This window comes from Eschrichtius robustus, chromosome 15, assembly GCF_028021215.1.
Source record: "Eschrichtius robustus isolate mEscRob2 chromosome 15, mEscRob2.pri, whole genome shotgun sequence".
NCBI classification, from domain to species: Eukaryota; Metazoa; Chordata; class Mammalia; order Artiodactyla; family Eschrichtiidae; genus Eschrichtius; species Eschrichtius robustus.
Window position 1 is genome coordinate 87,053,190 of NC_090838.1, and position 16,372 is coordinate 87,069,561.

Consider the following 16,372-nt stretch of genomic DNA (forward strand, 5'->3'; position numbering starts at 1 on the left):
ATGACTGTTTTAAAGTAGATCTACTTCAAATTTGTATAGTAGATCTGCCATCAGGTCTTTTTCAGATAGTTTCTGTTGATTAATTTTTTCATTTGAATGAGCCATACTTTGTTTCTTTTTGTACACTGTGATTTTTTGTTTAAAACTGGATATTTGAATTTAATAATGTAGTAACTCTGGGTGTCAGATTCTCCTCCTTTTCCAGAGTTTGCTATCTGTTTGCTTCTGTTTATTGTTTTTGGTTTTATGATGTAGGCTATGTCTGTGCCAAAGATAAGCCTGAGGTGTAAACTTAAGGCCTTCTCAGGTGTTTTATGAACCTGGGCCTTTCCCTGAACATTCAAAGTGATTTTCTGATTTCCCCCATATATGCAAGTGGCTTTTGAAGGTTGTCAGCCCTTTAAATCTTCTGGTTCACTTCAGGGTGAGGAACTTTTAACAATGGGGGAGTTGCAACCACAATGGCCACCTGCCTCTCTGTCTAAACCTCTGCAATCAAAAGCAGCAATCAGGGCATGGATCCCCAATATTTGGAGGACAGAATCCTTTTTTGCCCACAGGCTTCTGCAAGCTGTGTGCAAGCTGTTTGATGAACATGCACAGCTGCTTGCCACAGGGCCAGGGGTTGAGGGTGGGTAACTGCTTCTAGGCTAAGAGCTGAAATGGACCATATTTTACTTTAATTTACCTCAAGACTTCCGCTTGAAGCTATAAGCCTTCAAAAGACTCCAGAGTCCCAAAATTGTTATACTATTTTTGTTATTGGTGTGAGGTCAAAGTTTTATTTCTCCCATATATTCACTTGTCCTAGCACTCTTTATTGACTGTTCCCCAATATTTTCTTTCCCCAGTATTCTTCAGCGACACTTTATTCATAAATCAAGTATCCATATATGTGTGAGTCTGGCTAGACTCTGTTGCCTTTTCTGATCTACAGAAGTGGTATAATTCATACGGCTCAACATAAACGAAGAAATGCAGTTGTTTTTTATGTATCAACTGTTATCCTGCAAACTTGCTAAATTGCTTATTGAATATAGTAACTTACCTGTAGATGCTTTGGATGACCGCCATAAACTATCATAATCTGAGGTGCATAATATTTTTTTCTTCCTTTCCAATCCTTTTAGTTTTTAATTCTTTTTCTTGTCTTTATTTATTTTTAAATTTTATTTATTTATTTATTTTTATGGCTGCGTTGGGTCTTTGTTGCTGTATGCGGGCTCCCTCCAGCTGCGGTGAGCCGGGGCCACTCTTTGTTGCGATGCACTGGCTTATCATCGTGGTGGCTTCTCTTGTTGCAGAGCACAGGCTCTAGGTGCACGAGTTTCAGTAGTTGTTCTTGTCTTACTTTATTGGCTACAACTAGCATGATGTTGAATATAAGTGGTATTTAGTGGGCATCTTTGTTTGATCCATTCTTCATCTCAGAGATAAAACTTTCAGCATTTCACTGTTAAGTATGTTGTTTACCATAGTTTTTTCCACACCCCTCTTCCTTAATAGATATCCTTTATTATATGTGTCAGCTGGGGTTCTCAGCAAGATCCTGAGGCAGAATCCTCAGTGTCCGCTCACCTTAAGAACTGACTCAGCTTCCTACATTCTATATACCAAATCTTAGTAGCCTTGCCAAGCAGGAATTACAATGGTCAAAACACCAACTAAAGAAAACATGGGCTAAGAGGATTGCTACAATTTCTAATCATATCCTAACATTACTAGTGATAATGCATGGAATGCACTGGAAAGAAATGCGCATAGGACAACGGTGCTCCAGTTGTTTAAGTTCACTACAAGGGCTGCCTTCTGGGGCATGAAAGTACGGAGAAGCAGGCTAACGAGTTACTAGGGAGGGGAAACAGAGAACATCCATCATATGCCATGCTTCTCCTTCCTAACGGGCATGCACTGCACCGCCTGGCTGGGAGTTCGGACTTTCCTAAATTACAGTCAGTCCTAAACTCTCGTACAGGAATCCCCTAGACTTGCCTTGGCTTGTCCTACAGAAGAGCATTCCCACAGACAGAACAAGTGGAGAGGTTCAACAGCAGGTTACAGACTTTCAGTCAGCCAGAAACTGACAGTCGTCACATTAGAAAAAAAAAAAAAAAAAAAAGAAATGCGCATGCATCATACTGTGGAAAGAGCTCTGGAACCAGGAAGCTGGGTACTTACTGGATGCTGGATTCTCGCTCTAGCAGCTGAATATTCTATGAGCCTCATTTTCCTTTTCTTTAAAAATAAAATAGGAAATCAAGTCCAAACTTTCTAGCAAATTTTTAATGTTTTTACAGTTTTTACTGACTTATCATCAATTAATTTTTAGGACTTAAAAAATCACCATGAGCCAAGCCACATGAATGTAACATAAATTCCACAATCTGGGAACGAATGCTCTCAAGCAAAATTCTAATTTTAAATAATGTAAAATAAGGCTGTTGCTTTGACTCTCTCCCTGCTTTAGCTTTAATTTAATTTGGAGAAACCCGATATATATTTTGCCACAGAAATGCTACATGAACATACTTCTAATCACAAGAAACTAGGAGCTGTTTAAGAAATAGCTGAACTTATCAGCAAATTATCGCCAGAAAGAATGACATTATGTCAAAATCAAAACAGTTGTGCCTATGAAACATTCTTCAACATTAAAATGAATGATTTTTATAAATTTCTATTCAGAGGGGTCTTACGTTCTGTTACTTGCAGATATATAATCCACTATATATAGCATCTCAACATTAGGCATTCTGCAGGAGGCTTAGTGAGGTCTCACTGTGGCTGAGGTAACCAGTGGTTAATACCTGCCCTTAACACTCCAGTCTAAAATTACCTTAGCTATAGAACTCTGAGGCTTCCCCCAAGCTCTGGTCCAAGCATTTCAGCAGATCCAAAGAGGATGAGCAAATGACATCCCAGCTGACGAGCTCTTCCACACCCAAGTCCTTGTAGACGTGAATTGACAGCCTCCCCCAGCAAAAACGCATGTCAAGCTTCAGAATTTTCAAAATGGATTATCAACTTGCAACTTGTTTCTGAAGGACATAATAAATCCTTTTTCAAACAGTAAAGGACAACTACACTCAGAGAATTGTTTAGAAATTCAGTCCTGAGTTGCCTGCTCTCTAGATCCTGCAAATCACCAAAAGGGAGATGTTTAAAACAGTCATTTCTATAGGTTCTCCAAGTTCTCATCTTGCAACAGATTAAAGAACTAGAATAAGAGACTAAGATCATTTTCTAGCAAGGTGGCTTTACAAAACTAGAGATCATTATATATCTTCAGTTTTTATTCACTTTTAAAATATAAAAAGCCATACAAAGACTTTCTGCAAGTACCATGCAGCCACTGCCTGCTGTGTTTCTCAACATCGCTTATGTAAAAGTAGAATAATAAGTTTATTTAAAAATTTAGAAACAGGGAAAAAGTTTTCATCCGAAACATTTATTTGCTTCATTGTCAGAGAAAAAGAACCTTACAACCCATCACTTTTTTCCTTGCTTACTTTGTTTGGCTTAGTGTCTGAAATCTAAATTTATGCTAAAACACAAAGAGAAATCTTATTCCAAGTCCCTAGCAGAATTATTTCTCTATTGCCTTGATCTAACTTTAATTTTCACTTTCCTGCCTTTATTATAAGCTACAGGAGAACTATTTAAGTCATGTATTTAGTTATAAGTAAGTAAACAAATACATCATAGGCAGCATCATGTAACAAAGAGACTAACAATCACACCCGGAGTGAGAAGACCAGAATTCTAATACCCGTGCCGTTACTGCAAAGTCATGGGATCTTGGGCAACTTTCTTAATCTAAACCTTGGTTTCCCCTGAATATAACATGAATAAAAAAATTATCAGCCGTGCTATCAAATAACATGGTATTTAAAAACACATTATTATTACAAAGGTGGTGAGTACTGTAAGACAAGCATAGAATATGAAAAAAGTTTGGAAGGAGAAAATCAGCCACAAAAATCAGGGTTGGTTAAGATGGCTTTTACTGTCTCTTTCAGCTCTGAAATTCTAGAACTGATTTTTAGCTGGGAAGACTAAAATAGGCTTCACGGTGATAAGTGAGCTACGTCTGAAAGGCAGAATAGGATTTCTATCAGATTACACTTTCTAATTTTATGTATAATATATATAAAGACATGGCTTAGAATGGCTAGTGGAAGGATGATATAGATGTAAATCTGCAGAACTTATATCCTCTGGAGAAGTTCTCTTCCAGATAAATATTTTGAGGTCCAACATCCGAATTCAGTGTTTCACTCACTGGCTCCACACTAATAGAGCTTACCACCAATTCCACTGCTCCTGATCTGATTCTCCCCACCTGACCTCCCAACATCCACCAGAAATATTTTATTTAAAAGGTAATCCATACAGCTAAGGAGGTTTTTATTATTACCAATGACTCTACTGCCTTGTCTGCATACGAAGCTCATAAAATATATTTCATATGAACCAGTTACGTTTTAGAAGAAAAATAATAATCAGATGTTATTCAAGGCTTGACACTGAGATAATTCTTCAAGTTTAAAATAAAATTACCTGTAGAAGCCCTCCATCATCAAAACGCAGTACTTCTATTATGCTCTCTGACTGAATAAATGCTGTGAAGGAAACAAAACATATTATCACTTAACGGGAACATAAATTTCATTTAAATAAAATCTTTTAAAGTTAATTACTACAACTTAATATTTTGAAAATATACTGCTTGATGGTGATGGTTGAAGAGAAAAATCTGACTAATACTTCAGGATTTTAGTAACTGTGAAACCAAAACAATACAACCCAATTAGAAAGTATTTTTAACAACCTACAGGCTATGTAAGCCACTCACAAAATATTTACTCCTGCTATACTGCCAGAAAGCACAAAACAGTAAAATTCAACTAGATGCAGCTGATTATTTTCACTGATAGATTAACTGAAAATAACATAAGCACATAGGAAACATCACTAGAGGATTTTATTTCCGCCCAAAATGGTAAGCTGAAGTTCTATATCATTTGCTCATTTGTAGTGATGACAGGACCTGGGATCAATGGTCAAAACTGACTTGGTAGGGGAGTGGGCAAGGAGAATGGCAAAAGGAGATTATTCCACTCCAAGAAACTGAGTACAATGCAAAGACAGGGTATTTAAAAAGCTGACGTAAGATTACCATACAATCCAGCAATTGTGCTCCTAAATATTTACCCAACTGATTTGGAAATTTATGTCCACACAAAAATCTGCAAGCAATTCCTTACAGCAGTTTTTTTTTCATAATCATCAAAAACTGGACACAATCAAGATGTCCTTCAATAGCTGAATAAAGAGACAAATGTAGATTAACCACACCATACAATGGAATATTAGTGATAAAAAGTAAAAGAAAGGGCTACATGTTCTATGATTTCAAGTATATGCCATTCTGGAAAAGGCAATACTATAGAGATGGTAAGAAGATCAGTGGTTGCTAGGGGTTTGGAGAGAGAAAGGAAGGGTGGAATAAGTAAAGCATAGGGAATTTTTCAAAGCAGTGAAACTCTTCTGTATGATACTGTAATGGTAGATGCAATTAACACTATGCATTTGCAAAAGCAGAACTTCACAGCACAAAGCGTGAACCTACTGTATGCAATTTAAAAAACATCATTTAGGAGATCAGGAATCCCAGGATAGACTATAGAATATGACAAAACAATTTAACTACATAGCAAAGGTATGAAACCATCTCCCTGAAGTAGGGTGGAGTGGGGAAAGGTGCTGACCTAAGTAATCTGGAAATGAGTGGAATCTGTAAGACTAAAGGCAACAGAAACTGTACATAAGCACCATCTCTAGTTAATAAAGTTATTTTCCACAGGGGTTTGGGTTAACCATCCTGACGCTGCTATACATGTACACTGGAATTGAACAATATATGGATGGTGGATGGCGAGAGATTTCTCACTGTCGGAATAAGAGTTTACACAAAAGCAAGGGAAGGAGGCTAGAACAATCTATGTGGTAATGGATTAGAGTTGGCAACATCAGTACAAACTCATGTTGAGCTTAATACAGATACAGATGGTTGCATATAGAAATATTTACAGATGTGCATACACACAGGTTAGTATACACACATGTATTACAACCCAGTAGCAAAAAGCGCATCTAGCACCTAGATCTTGGGTTCTACTACCATTCTCCAATAAAAGGAACTGGGGCTTCTTGGAGAAATGGCTGAATCTAGGACTGGGGCAGGAAATACACAAGATGAAATGGGAGCAACTTGTGCCAGAAAGTGCTTAAAAAAAAAAAAAAAAAAAAAAAAAAAGCCTTACATTGATGGGAATATGTTAAACAGATGTAAGAGTTAACAGTAAGTGTTCCCAAATGGCCAAAGCTGGAACAACTTGAGCAATAAAATAAGTAAAGCAGTACTGGATTAAAACCCAAAGTATAAAATAAATATCTATGAGTCCATACTGGTATAAATAAATGAATGAATGAATAAATAAACAATGGGGGAGAAGAGACAAAACTTTCAGGCAGAAGAATTCTAAACAATTTATATAGAAACTCTTCTACTTAGAAGGTGGAACATAACTCCCCATTCCTTAAGCATGGGATGCATACAGTGACTCCTAAAGAACACAGTATGGAAAAGAGGAAAAAAGGAGTAACTTTACAATGGAGAAACCTGACAAACGTTACCTCAGTCAGATGATCAAGGTCAATATCCACAGGGAAAAGTCACGTGGACAGTACCCTTGATATGTCATAACAAAAATGGCACTTTATCTCTGTGGTCTTCCTCCCCAAATCACATAACTCCAGGCTCATCATGAGAAAAACATCAGACAAATCCCAACTGAGGGACATTCTACAAGACACCTGACCAGTACACTCCTGAAAACTGTCAAGGTCATCAAGAACCAGAAAAGTTTGAGAAACTGTCACAGACCAGAGGAGCCTAAGGAGACATGACTACTAAATGTAATATGCTATTTTGGATGGGATTCTAAAAAAGAAAATCAGGTAAAAACTAAGGAAACCTGAATAAAATATGAACTTTACTTAATAATAATGTACTAATACTGGTTCATTAATTGCAAAAAAAAAGTACCATATTAATGTGAGATGTTAATAATCGGGCAAACTGGGAGGGGGGTATATGGGAACTCTGTACTATATTTAGAATTTTTATATAAATCTGAAACTGTTCTAAAATGAAAAGCTTATTTTTTAAAACCCATGAAACAATGGTGCTTCACTTGGCTTCACATGACCCTCACTGGCTCCTCTTTGTTGGTCTTTGGGTAGTCCATGAAGAAGCCTACTGTCTAATCCCATGTACCTGGCTTTTTCAGTATGACCAAAGCTGAAAGTCACGCAGCAGATGAGATGCCAGCTAATCAGATCACTTCACCTACTAGGATGGTGTCTTTCCTGCCTGCTGAGCATCGATTTCCTCTTATTCTCTTAATCACACCCTGATTTTATTTTGGGAAAGCCCTGTCCTCCATTTCTTGTGTTTCTCTTCAACCACAGCTCCAACTTGCTCTACCCTGCTCATTCCCCACCAGTTCTTCGTATACAGAGAACATTCAGTAACACTTGAGTGCGTGAATGAAATCCCACCTTTCTGCTCAGGTATAAGTACTGGTATTTGCTCACATTGATACAAACGAACTCTTTCTGGTTACCTCTAGTCTTAGCCTGTAGCTGCATTTCAAAAGTGAGATCAGAGCTAATGGCTCCAACGGAATTACTGACATAGAGTACATGTGGAGTGCACAAAAATGTCTCCAAATAAAGTGATAAACCATTAAGAAAAAAGGACTGTGAATGTAAAAGGCTCCGCCCAGCTCACCCATCCCATTTCTCATCCCCTCCCCCACCCTTTTAACATAAAGTGAAATTTTAGATGATCCAGAAAACCTTTTTGTTATACTCCTGTTGAATACAGATTTACTGATGTAAGAACACAATGAACAAGAATTAACTGAATAGTCAAATGCTCACAATGTACAGACAAAAAGTCTAGCTCCCAGTTAGACGCTTTCCATCTAGTTAGCAGAGAAAACAGACCAAAAAAAGTAATAGAAATGTGCTATATTTGGTGCCTGCTATTAGAGTTATGATATAATGACCAACACGTAAGTTCCCATCATCAAGCTAGATCAGACCTTTATCTAACTGATGAGAACTTTACTAAAGAAAGAAAAGCAGTAATATAATTGGGGTGTATTGTGTTTTTAATTAGGAGCTTTAAAAAAAACAAAAACATGAATTACCTTAGTTGAAAAAAATTAAGAGTGGCAGCTATTTTATAAAGTCCTGAAAGGGAAATATTGTGTTATACATCAACAGCTTTCCTTAAAATATGTAGAAACGAATAGGATTCAACTCTGGCATAAAACAAATTAGAGTATTTTGCTTTAAATGATCAATCATAGTAACTTCAAATTATATGCCTAGAAAAACAGAATATGTACTTATTCATTTAATGTGTTAACAGTTATTAAGCTATACATTACAAAAAGTAACCAGAGCAAGTCAAGTTCACACATCTCCATATCTCTAGATTTGAAACCACAACTGACAGCTACTTCCTCTCCCAAGAATTTTTGTCCCTTATTTTACACTCTAAAGGAATCCCAAACTGTCTCAATGTTCCCCAGTTAAGGCAGCAATCTGATGTATGAGAAATAAGAATACCATCTAATAATTATCAATCACTGTGTTATTAAACTTCAAACTAATCCTATGACACAGACTTTATGGATTCCATTTGAAGATAAGCAGGCACAGTGAGGTTAGGCTCGAAGTCACTCAGCAAGAAAGTGGCTAGAGAGGGGCCATACATTTCAGCAATGGGACCCCAGAACCTGTGCTTCTAAACCCATCACTATTTACTTTCAAAGTAAAGTGGCACCAATGCTCACAACCAACAGTACCTTCAAGCAACCTAATTTTAAAAATCAGCCATGTATTTCCAATAACAAGGGAGGAAAGGAGGACATATAAACACAAGAGGTTTTAGTTCTGGCTTTTATGATTCTATTGGCATTTACTCTGTGAAGCTGGGCTCAGTAAGACCTACTTTAAGCTCCTCATATTCACCCACATCACTATGATGTCTGAGAGTAACAAAGACATTTATTTTCAGCGGAAAAATCTCAGTGTGTCAGTTATTTATCACTTACTTTCAAAACAGAAGATCAGAAATTGAGTTTACTTCCCTATCTCATTTAGTAAAGAATGACATTTATAAGACAAAAATATCTTCACTTTAAGGGCACATCTTTCTCTACTATAATTAGGGTTTTATATATTTTTTTTCTTTTAGGTAGAGATTCTTTTTTCTGAACACTGCAAATGATGACTAGATACAATGCTTGTTTTCAGACATCTTTTATAATAATTCATGAAAACAATGAATGTTGTAAATAGCTAGTAGGAATACATGTCATTTGGGTGTGTGTATGGGGGCGCGGGGGTGTGCACCGGGCATCAGGATCCTAGGCTGTGACCATCAGGTCTTTACTTTCTGGCCTTCACAGTCTCCTCACATGAGGGGAGGAGGCTGGACTAGTGAAATCCATGATTTTTTTAAAAACCAAGAGGAGAAGAAAGGGGCACACAGGCAGGACTTGAAAGGACTCCCAAATCCTGCGTCAAAGAGCCACCCTGCCTGGAACGCTCTTCTCATGCTTGGTGTCTCCCCCTTCAAGTCTCAGCCTCAACAGTACCCTCAGAGGGGCCCCCCACTGACTGCTCCAAGCCACTCCCTGTCCCCTCTATCCATGCCCTATTTTAACTCTTATCACAACCTGTAAATCGTTTCTGGTTTGCTTGTCATCTAGCACAGAGTCTGGAAAATGGAAGAAAAGAAATATTGGTTAAAATAATGGCATTACTATCTCAGAATTAATTATTGTTAATGATATTAATGCCTCTTTTATAGTTACACTTGTTCAGGATTTTATTTCAACAAAAGGCTCAGTAACAAATATTTTTAAACATTCTGGACTAGGTTTGTATGGGTCCCTTCTATCCATAAAGATACTTTATGACTGGAACCTTGTTTCTTTCCTCATTAATTTTCTTATCTGAAAGAAGTAATATACACCTACTTTGTTATCTTCTTCCCACATTAAAAGTGCAAAGGAGGGGCTTCCCTGGTGGCGCAGTGGTTGAGAGTCTGCCTGCCGATGCAGGGGACATGGGTTCGAGCCCTGGTCCGGGAAGATCCCACATGCCGTGGAGCAACTAAGCCCGTGCGCCACAACTACTGAGCCTGCGCGTCTGGACCCTGTGCTCCGCAACGAGAGGCCGTGACAGTGAGAGGCCCGCGCACGGCAATGAAGAGAGGCCCCCGCTCGCCACAACTGGAGAAAGCCCTCACACAGAAACAAAGAACCAACACAGCCAAAAATAAATAAATAAATTAATTAATTAATTAAAAAAAAAAAAGTGCAAAGGAATTCATAAGTCAAATTCCAATTTTATCAAGACCACTCAGTATTACCAACTTCCTAAAGAAAGGCTGTGTCCATGTTGTTTACTAAAACTCAAAATATAGTTTTACGCAACTCAGATGTGTTGGACATACACCACACATCTAAAATGGTGAGTCACAAATGTTTTTCAAAATTAATGTTGTAGCTTATGATAAAATACCATAATTTTTATTTTATCCTAAAGTGCTTAATTTATATAAAAAGATCAGCAAACTTGTTACAAAATGAATGGCTGAGAACCACCAATTACTCTAAACAAGCAACAGAAAATCACTAATACACTGAAGCTCACCCTACTGTGCTCCCTCATCCCTAGCACAAGCAAAGGTCAGTGGGAGCACCAGAGGCACCACACAAAACAAGCAGACCAAGGACTTCCCTGAAGGTCCAGTGGTCAAGTCTCTGCACTTACACTGCAGGGGGTGTGGGCTCAATCCCTGGTCGGGGAACTAAGATCCCGCATGCCACGCAATGTGGCCAAAACAAACAAACAAACAAAACAAGCAGACCAAAATACCACCACCAGGGCTCTGAAAATTAAGCTGGTTATTGGAACCACAGCCCACAACAGGATCTGTATGATAAACTGTCTATCAACAGATGAATGGAGCAATAAAATGTGGTGTATAAGTACAGCAGAATATTATTCAGCCATAAAAAGGAATGAAGTTCTGACACATGCTGCAACACGCATGGACCTTGAAAACATTATGTTGAGTGAAATAAGTCAGACAACAAAGGACTAATATTGTGATTCCACTTACATGAAATGTCTAGAATAGGCAAATTCAGTGAGTCAGAAAGTAGGTTAGAGGTTACAAGGCACTAGAGCAAGGGGGAGTGGGACTTACTGCTTAATGATTACTGAGACTCTGGGCTGATGAAAAAGTTTTGGAAATAGATGATGATGGTGGCACATCATTGTGAATGTAATTAATGCTACTCAATTGTACATTTTAAAACAGTTATAATGGTAAATTTTATGTTACATATATATGCTACTAAACTTTTTTTCCAAAAGAAAAATCACACAGACTATTTAAAAAACTACAGAATATATCTCATTAACTTGGACCCCAAAAAAATGTGCAAAAAAATTTTAATATATTGAATCCAGCAATGTATAAAAAATTACACACCATGACCAAGTGGGATCTATTCAAGTTGTGCAAGACTGGTTCAAAATTTAAATATCAATCAATATAATTCACCACTATCAACAGGCTGAAGAAGAGAAATTACTTGGTCATATAAACTGAATCAGAAAAAGTATTTAAGAAAAGCCAACACCTAGTCATGATAAAAACTCTCACAAAATAGGAGAAAAGAAGAGGAAACTAAACCCAAAGCAAGTAGAAAAACGGAAATAATATGTCAGAGTGGACACCAATAAAATTGAGAATAACAAAAAAACAGAGAAATCAGTGAAACAAAAACTTGGTTCTTTGAAAAGATTAACAAAAATGACAAATCTTTAGTTAGGCTGACCAAGAAAACACCCATAAATGAAACAGGGAACATTACTATTGACTTAGAAATAAAAAGGACCTACCAAACTTACAGAAATAAAGGAATTATAAGAGAATAACTAGGAACAATTGTACACCAACAAATTAGATGAATGGATAAATACCTAGAAAAATACAAGTAACTGAAATTAACTCAAGAATAAATCTGAATGGACCTATTAACAAGAGACTGAAACAGTAATCAAAAATCTTCCTACAAAGAAAAGCCTAGGGACAGATGGTTTCACTGGTGAATTCTACCAAATGTTTAAAGAAGAATTAACACCAATGCTTCACAAACTTTTCCAAAATAAAACAGAGGAGAAAACACTTCCCAACTTATTCTATGAGGCTTATTCTATGATACCAGAATCAGATAAAGTTATCACAAGAAAGGAACCTGCAGCTCAATATCCCTTATGCATATGGATATCAAATCCTCAACAAAATAAGAAATACACATCCAGCAACATATAAAGAGGCTTATACACCATGACCAAGTGTAAGATTAATATACTTTTTATACTACAAAGCTTCAATGAAACAAATGAAAGAAGATCTAAAGAAATGGAAAGACATAGGTTGGAATACTTAACAATGTAAAGATCGTAATACTCCCCAAATTGATCTTAGATTCAATGCAATCATTATCAAACTCCCACCTTGTTTTTTTCCAAATTGATCTTAAAACACTTAAGAAAATGCGAGAAACCAATAATAGCCAAAACAATCTTGACAAAGAAGAACACAGCAGGGGACTCACACTTCCTGATTTCAAAATTTATTACAAAGCTACACTAATCAAGACAGCGTGGTACTAGGAATAAAGATAAATGTGTAGATCAATAGGACAGAATTGAGAATCCAGAAAGAAACCCTCACATTTATGGTCAATTCTTTTATGGAAGAAAGAAGAAAGGATAGTCTTTTCAACAAGTAGTGTTGGGCAACTGGATATCTGCATGCAAAAGAATGAAGCTGGACCCTAACTCACACTGTATGTAAAAATTAACTCAAAAATGGAGCAAAGACCTTGGTGTAAAAGCTAAAGCTATAAAACTCTTAGAAGATAACATGGGTAAATCTTTATAACCTTGGATTAGGCAATGTTTCTAAGCTAGGAGAGCTAATAAGCAAGCAAAGAAAAACACAGAAATTGGACTTCATCAGAATTAAAATTCCTGTGCTTCAAAGGGCACTATCAAGAAAGTGAAAAGATGACCCAGAGAATAGAAGATTTTTGCAAATTATTTATCTGTTAAGAGTTAGGTACAGAAAATATATAGAACTCATCCCCCCAAAAGACAAATATTCCAATTTAAAAAATGGACAAGGGATCTGAATAAACATTTCTCTAAAAGAAGAGAATACAAATAACCAATAAACACATGAAATGATGCTCAAAATCAGTCCTCAGGGAAATACAAATTGAAACCAAAACATGATACCACTTCACACATACTAGGATGGCAATAATCAAGATGACAGATAATAATGAGTACTGGTGAGGATGTGGAGAAACTGGAAAGCCATAAGTTGCTGGTGGGAGTAAAAAATGGAGTAGTCACTTTGGAAAACAGTTTGGCAGTTATTCAAAAAGGTTACCATAGACATAGCAATTCTACTCACATATATAAACAAGAGAACTGAAAACCTGAGTACAAAAACTTCTACATAAATGTCATAGCAGCTCTATTCATAACAGCCAAAAAGTAGAAACAACCCAAGTGTCCACTGACTGATGAATGATAAACAAAATGTGATGAATCCATATGATGGAATATTTCTCAGCCACAAAAAAAGAATGAATTACTGATACATGCTACAACACGGATGAACCTTGAAAACATAATGCTAAGTGAACTAAGCCAGATACTAAAGACTCATATTTTAAGATTCTATTTATATGAAATGTCCAGATTGGAAAATCACAGGAATAAAAGTAGATTAACAGTTGCTAGGGGCTGGGAGGAAATGGAATGTGACTCTAATGTGTATGAGGTTTCTTTTGGGGGTGTTGAAAATATTTTGAAATTAGATTGTGAAGATACTAAAATGTGAACATACTAAAAGAACCACTCAACTGCACACTTTAAAAGGGTGAATTTGTGATATGGGAATTATATCTCAGTATTTTAAAATTCAACAACAAAAAGATATTGCATGATTTTGTGTTCTATTCCCTAAATTTTTTCTTAAAAGGTTGCCTGTATGGCATGTTAAATACTGTGGAGCCATGGGACAAAATGTGATACCTACTCCAGAAGAGCTTTAAGCTTCACAGTTCTTTCATGTATAGAAATTCATTCTTTAGTGTGCACATGTGTGTGGGAGGAGAGAATACAGAGCAATTGCTAAAGCAAATGGGGTAAATTGTCATCAACAGGTGAAGCTGGGTGAAAGTATGTGTGTGTGTTTTTTTGTTTTGTTTTGTTTTTTTGTGTGTTTTTTTTTAAATTTATTTATTTATTTATTTATTTTTGGCTGTGTTGGGTCTTCGTTTCTGTGCGCGGGCTTCCTCTAGTTGCGGTAAGCGGGGGCCACTCTTCATCGCAGTGCGCGGGCCTCTCACTATCGCAGCCTCTCTTGTTGCGGAGCACAGGCTCCAGACGCACAGGCTCAGCAGTTGTGGCTCACGGGCCTAGTTGCTCCGCGGCATGTGGGATCTTCCCAGACCAGGGCTCGAACCCATGTCCCCTGCATTAGCAGGCAGATTCTCAACCACTGCGCCACCAGGGAAGCCCTGTGTTTTTTATTTTGTTTTGATTCTTAGAAATTTCCTGAAAGTTTGAAAATATTCCAAATAAAAAGTTCACAAAAAATAAAATCATTTACACAAGACTTACAAAAATTTGAATGTTTAAACACACTCAACCTTTAAAAAGACCACATACTGAGCTATAGTAAATCTCCTTACCTAATTATGCCAAGTTGGAAATACTGGTTGTAGAGGTGTTTAGTATCCCAACAGCTGTCACAGATTAACTGTGACAAAAATGATAAACCGCAGAAGTGTCTATGACCACAGTGGTATTATAGCCATCTTAAAACTGTCAGTTAAAATGATATGCCAATTCAATTATTGTGCAGGGATTTTACCTTGTACGTCCAATATGCAATCATATATTATGAGATGTATGGTGTACATATGTAATATCTGCACTGCATATATGTATACAATACATAACATCATATTCTAAATATTAGGTGAGAATCATCCATATCTTATTAATGTAGTTTTTATCCCACATGCTCAAAGAAGTGACCAATATAAGCAATTAGAAAATGAACAGCAAATTAAACCTAAAATAAAAGAAATGTAAATTGACAACGTAGCAGAAAGTAGGGAAAAATCAAAGAAGTCAAAAGCTTTTTGTTTGAGAAGACGAATAAAGTTGATAAATCTCTAGCCAGACCTGTCAGTAAAGTGAAGTCACATATTAGAAATAAGAAATGAGAGACTGGACATGACTACACTTCCTATAGACATAAGTCCGGTAAAGGAATATCATTAAAAAGTCTGTCAATATAGTCAACAATTCAGATTATGATATGGATAAATTCCTTCAAAGGCTCAAAATGCCAAATATCAGTTTAAAAAACAAAGTTAACTTGAATAGCCCTATATATATTAAAGAAGTGATTTCATAGTTAAAAGTCTTACAAAGAAAACTGTAGGCCCACCCCCCATAGATTGATGAATTTTCCCAAATATTTAAGGAAGAAAAAAATACCAATTCAACACAAACTCTCTCAGAACATAGAAGAGGAAAAACTTCCCAACTCATTTTATGAAGCCAGCATTACTCTGATACCAAAAACAAAGACATTAAAAGAAAAGAAAAACTACAGACCAACATTCTTCATTATAATAGATGCAGAAATTCTCATTAAAATTTCAGCTAATATAACCCATTAATGTATAAAAAGGATAAATACATCATCATCATATAGGGTTTATCCAAAAAATGCAATATTTGTTTAACATTCAAAAAAAAAGGAACCCAACCTATAAAACTAAAAACACAAACAAAAAAATCCCCACCAAACATTAAAAACAACAACAACAAATAATAATAATAATCTCAAAAGATGCAGGAAAAGCATTTGACAAAACTCATCATCCCCCCCATGACAAAAAGATCTTGGCAAAGTAAGAACGAAAGGAACTTCCTTAAGCTTTCAAAAGCCATTTACAAAAGACACAGCTTAACATCATACTAAATGGTGAAGGACAAAATACTTTCCCTCTAAGATCGGAACAAAGTAAGGGATATTCCCTCTTAAAACTATTCAACATCATATCTGAAGTCTTAGCCGATGCAAGAAGGCAAGAAAAAGAGGTAAAAGCAT

General features: G+C 36.5%; 1 protein-coding gene across 3 annotated transcripts in view; it reads right to left on the reverse strand.

Moving 5' to 3' along the window:
• Positions 1-16,372, reverse strand: part of TMEM131 (transmembrane protein 131) — a 191,666-nt gene that overhangs the window by 134,350 nt on the left and 40,944 nt on the right. For all 3 annotated transcript variants that reach the window (XM_068564214.1, XM_068564213.1, XM_068564215.1), the window contains exon 2: positions 4,561-4,622. In XM_068564214.1, coding sequence (XP_068420315.1) covers positions 4,561-4,622 — 62 coding nt within the window. The remainder of the gene's footprint in view (positions 1-4,560; positions 4,623-16,372) is intronic.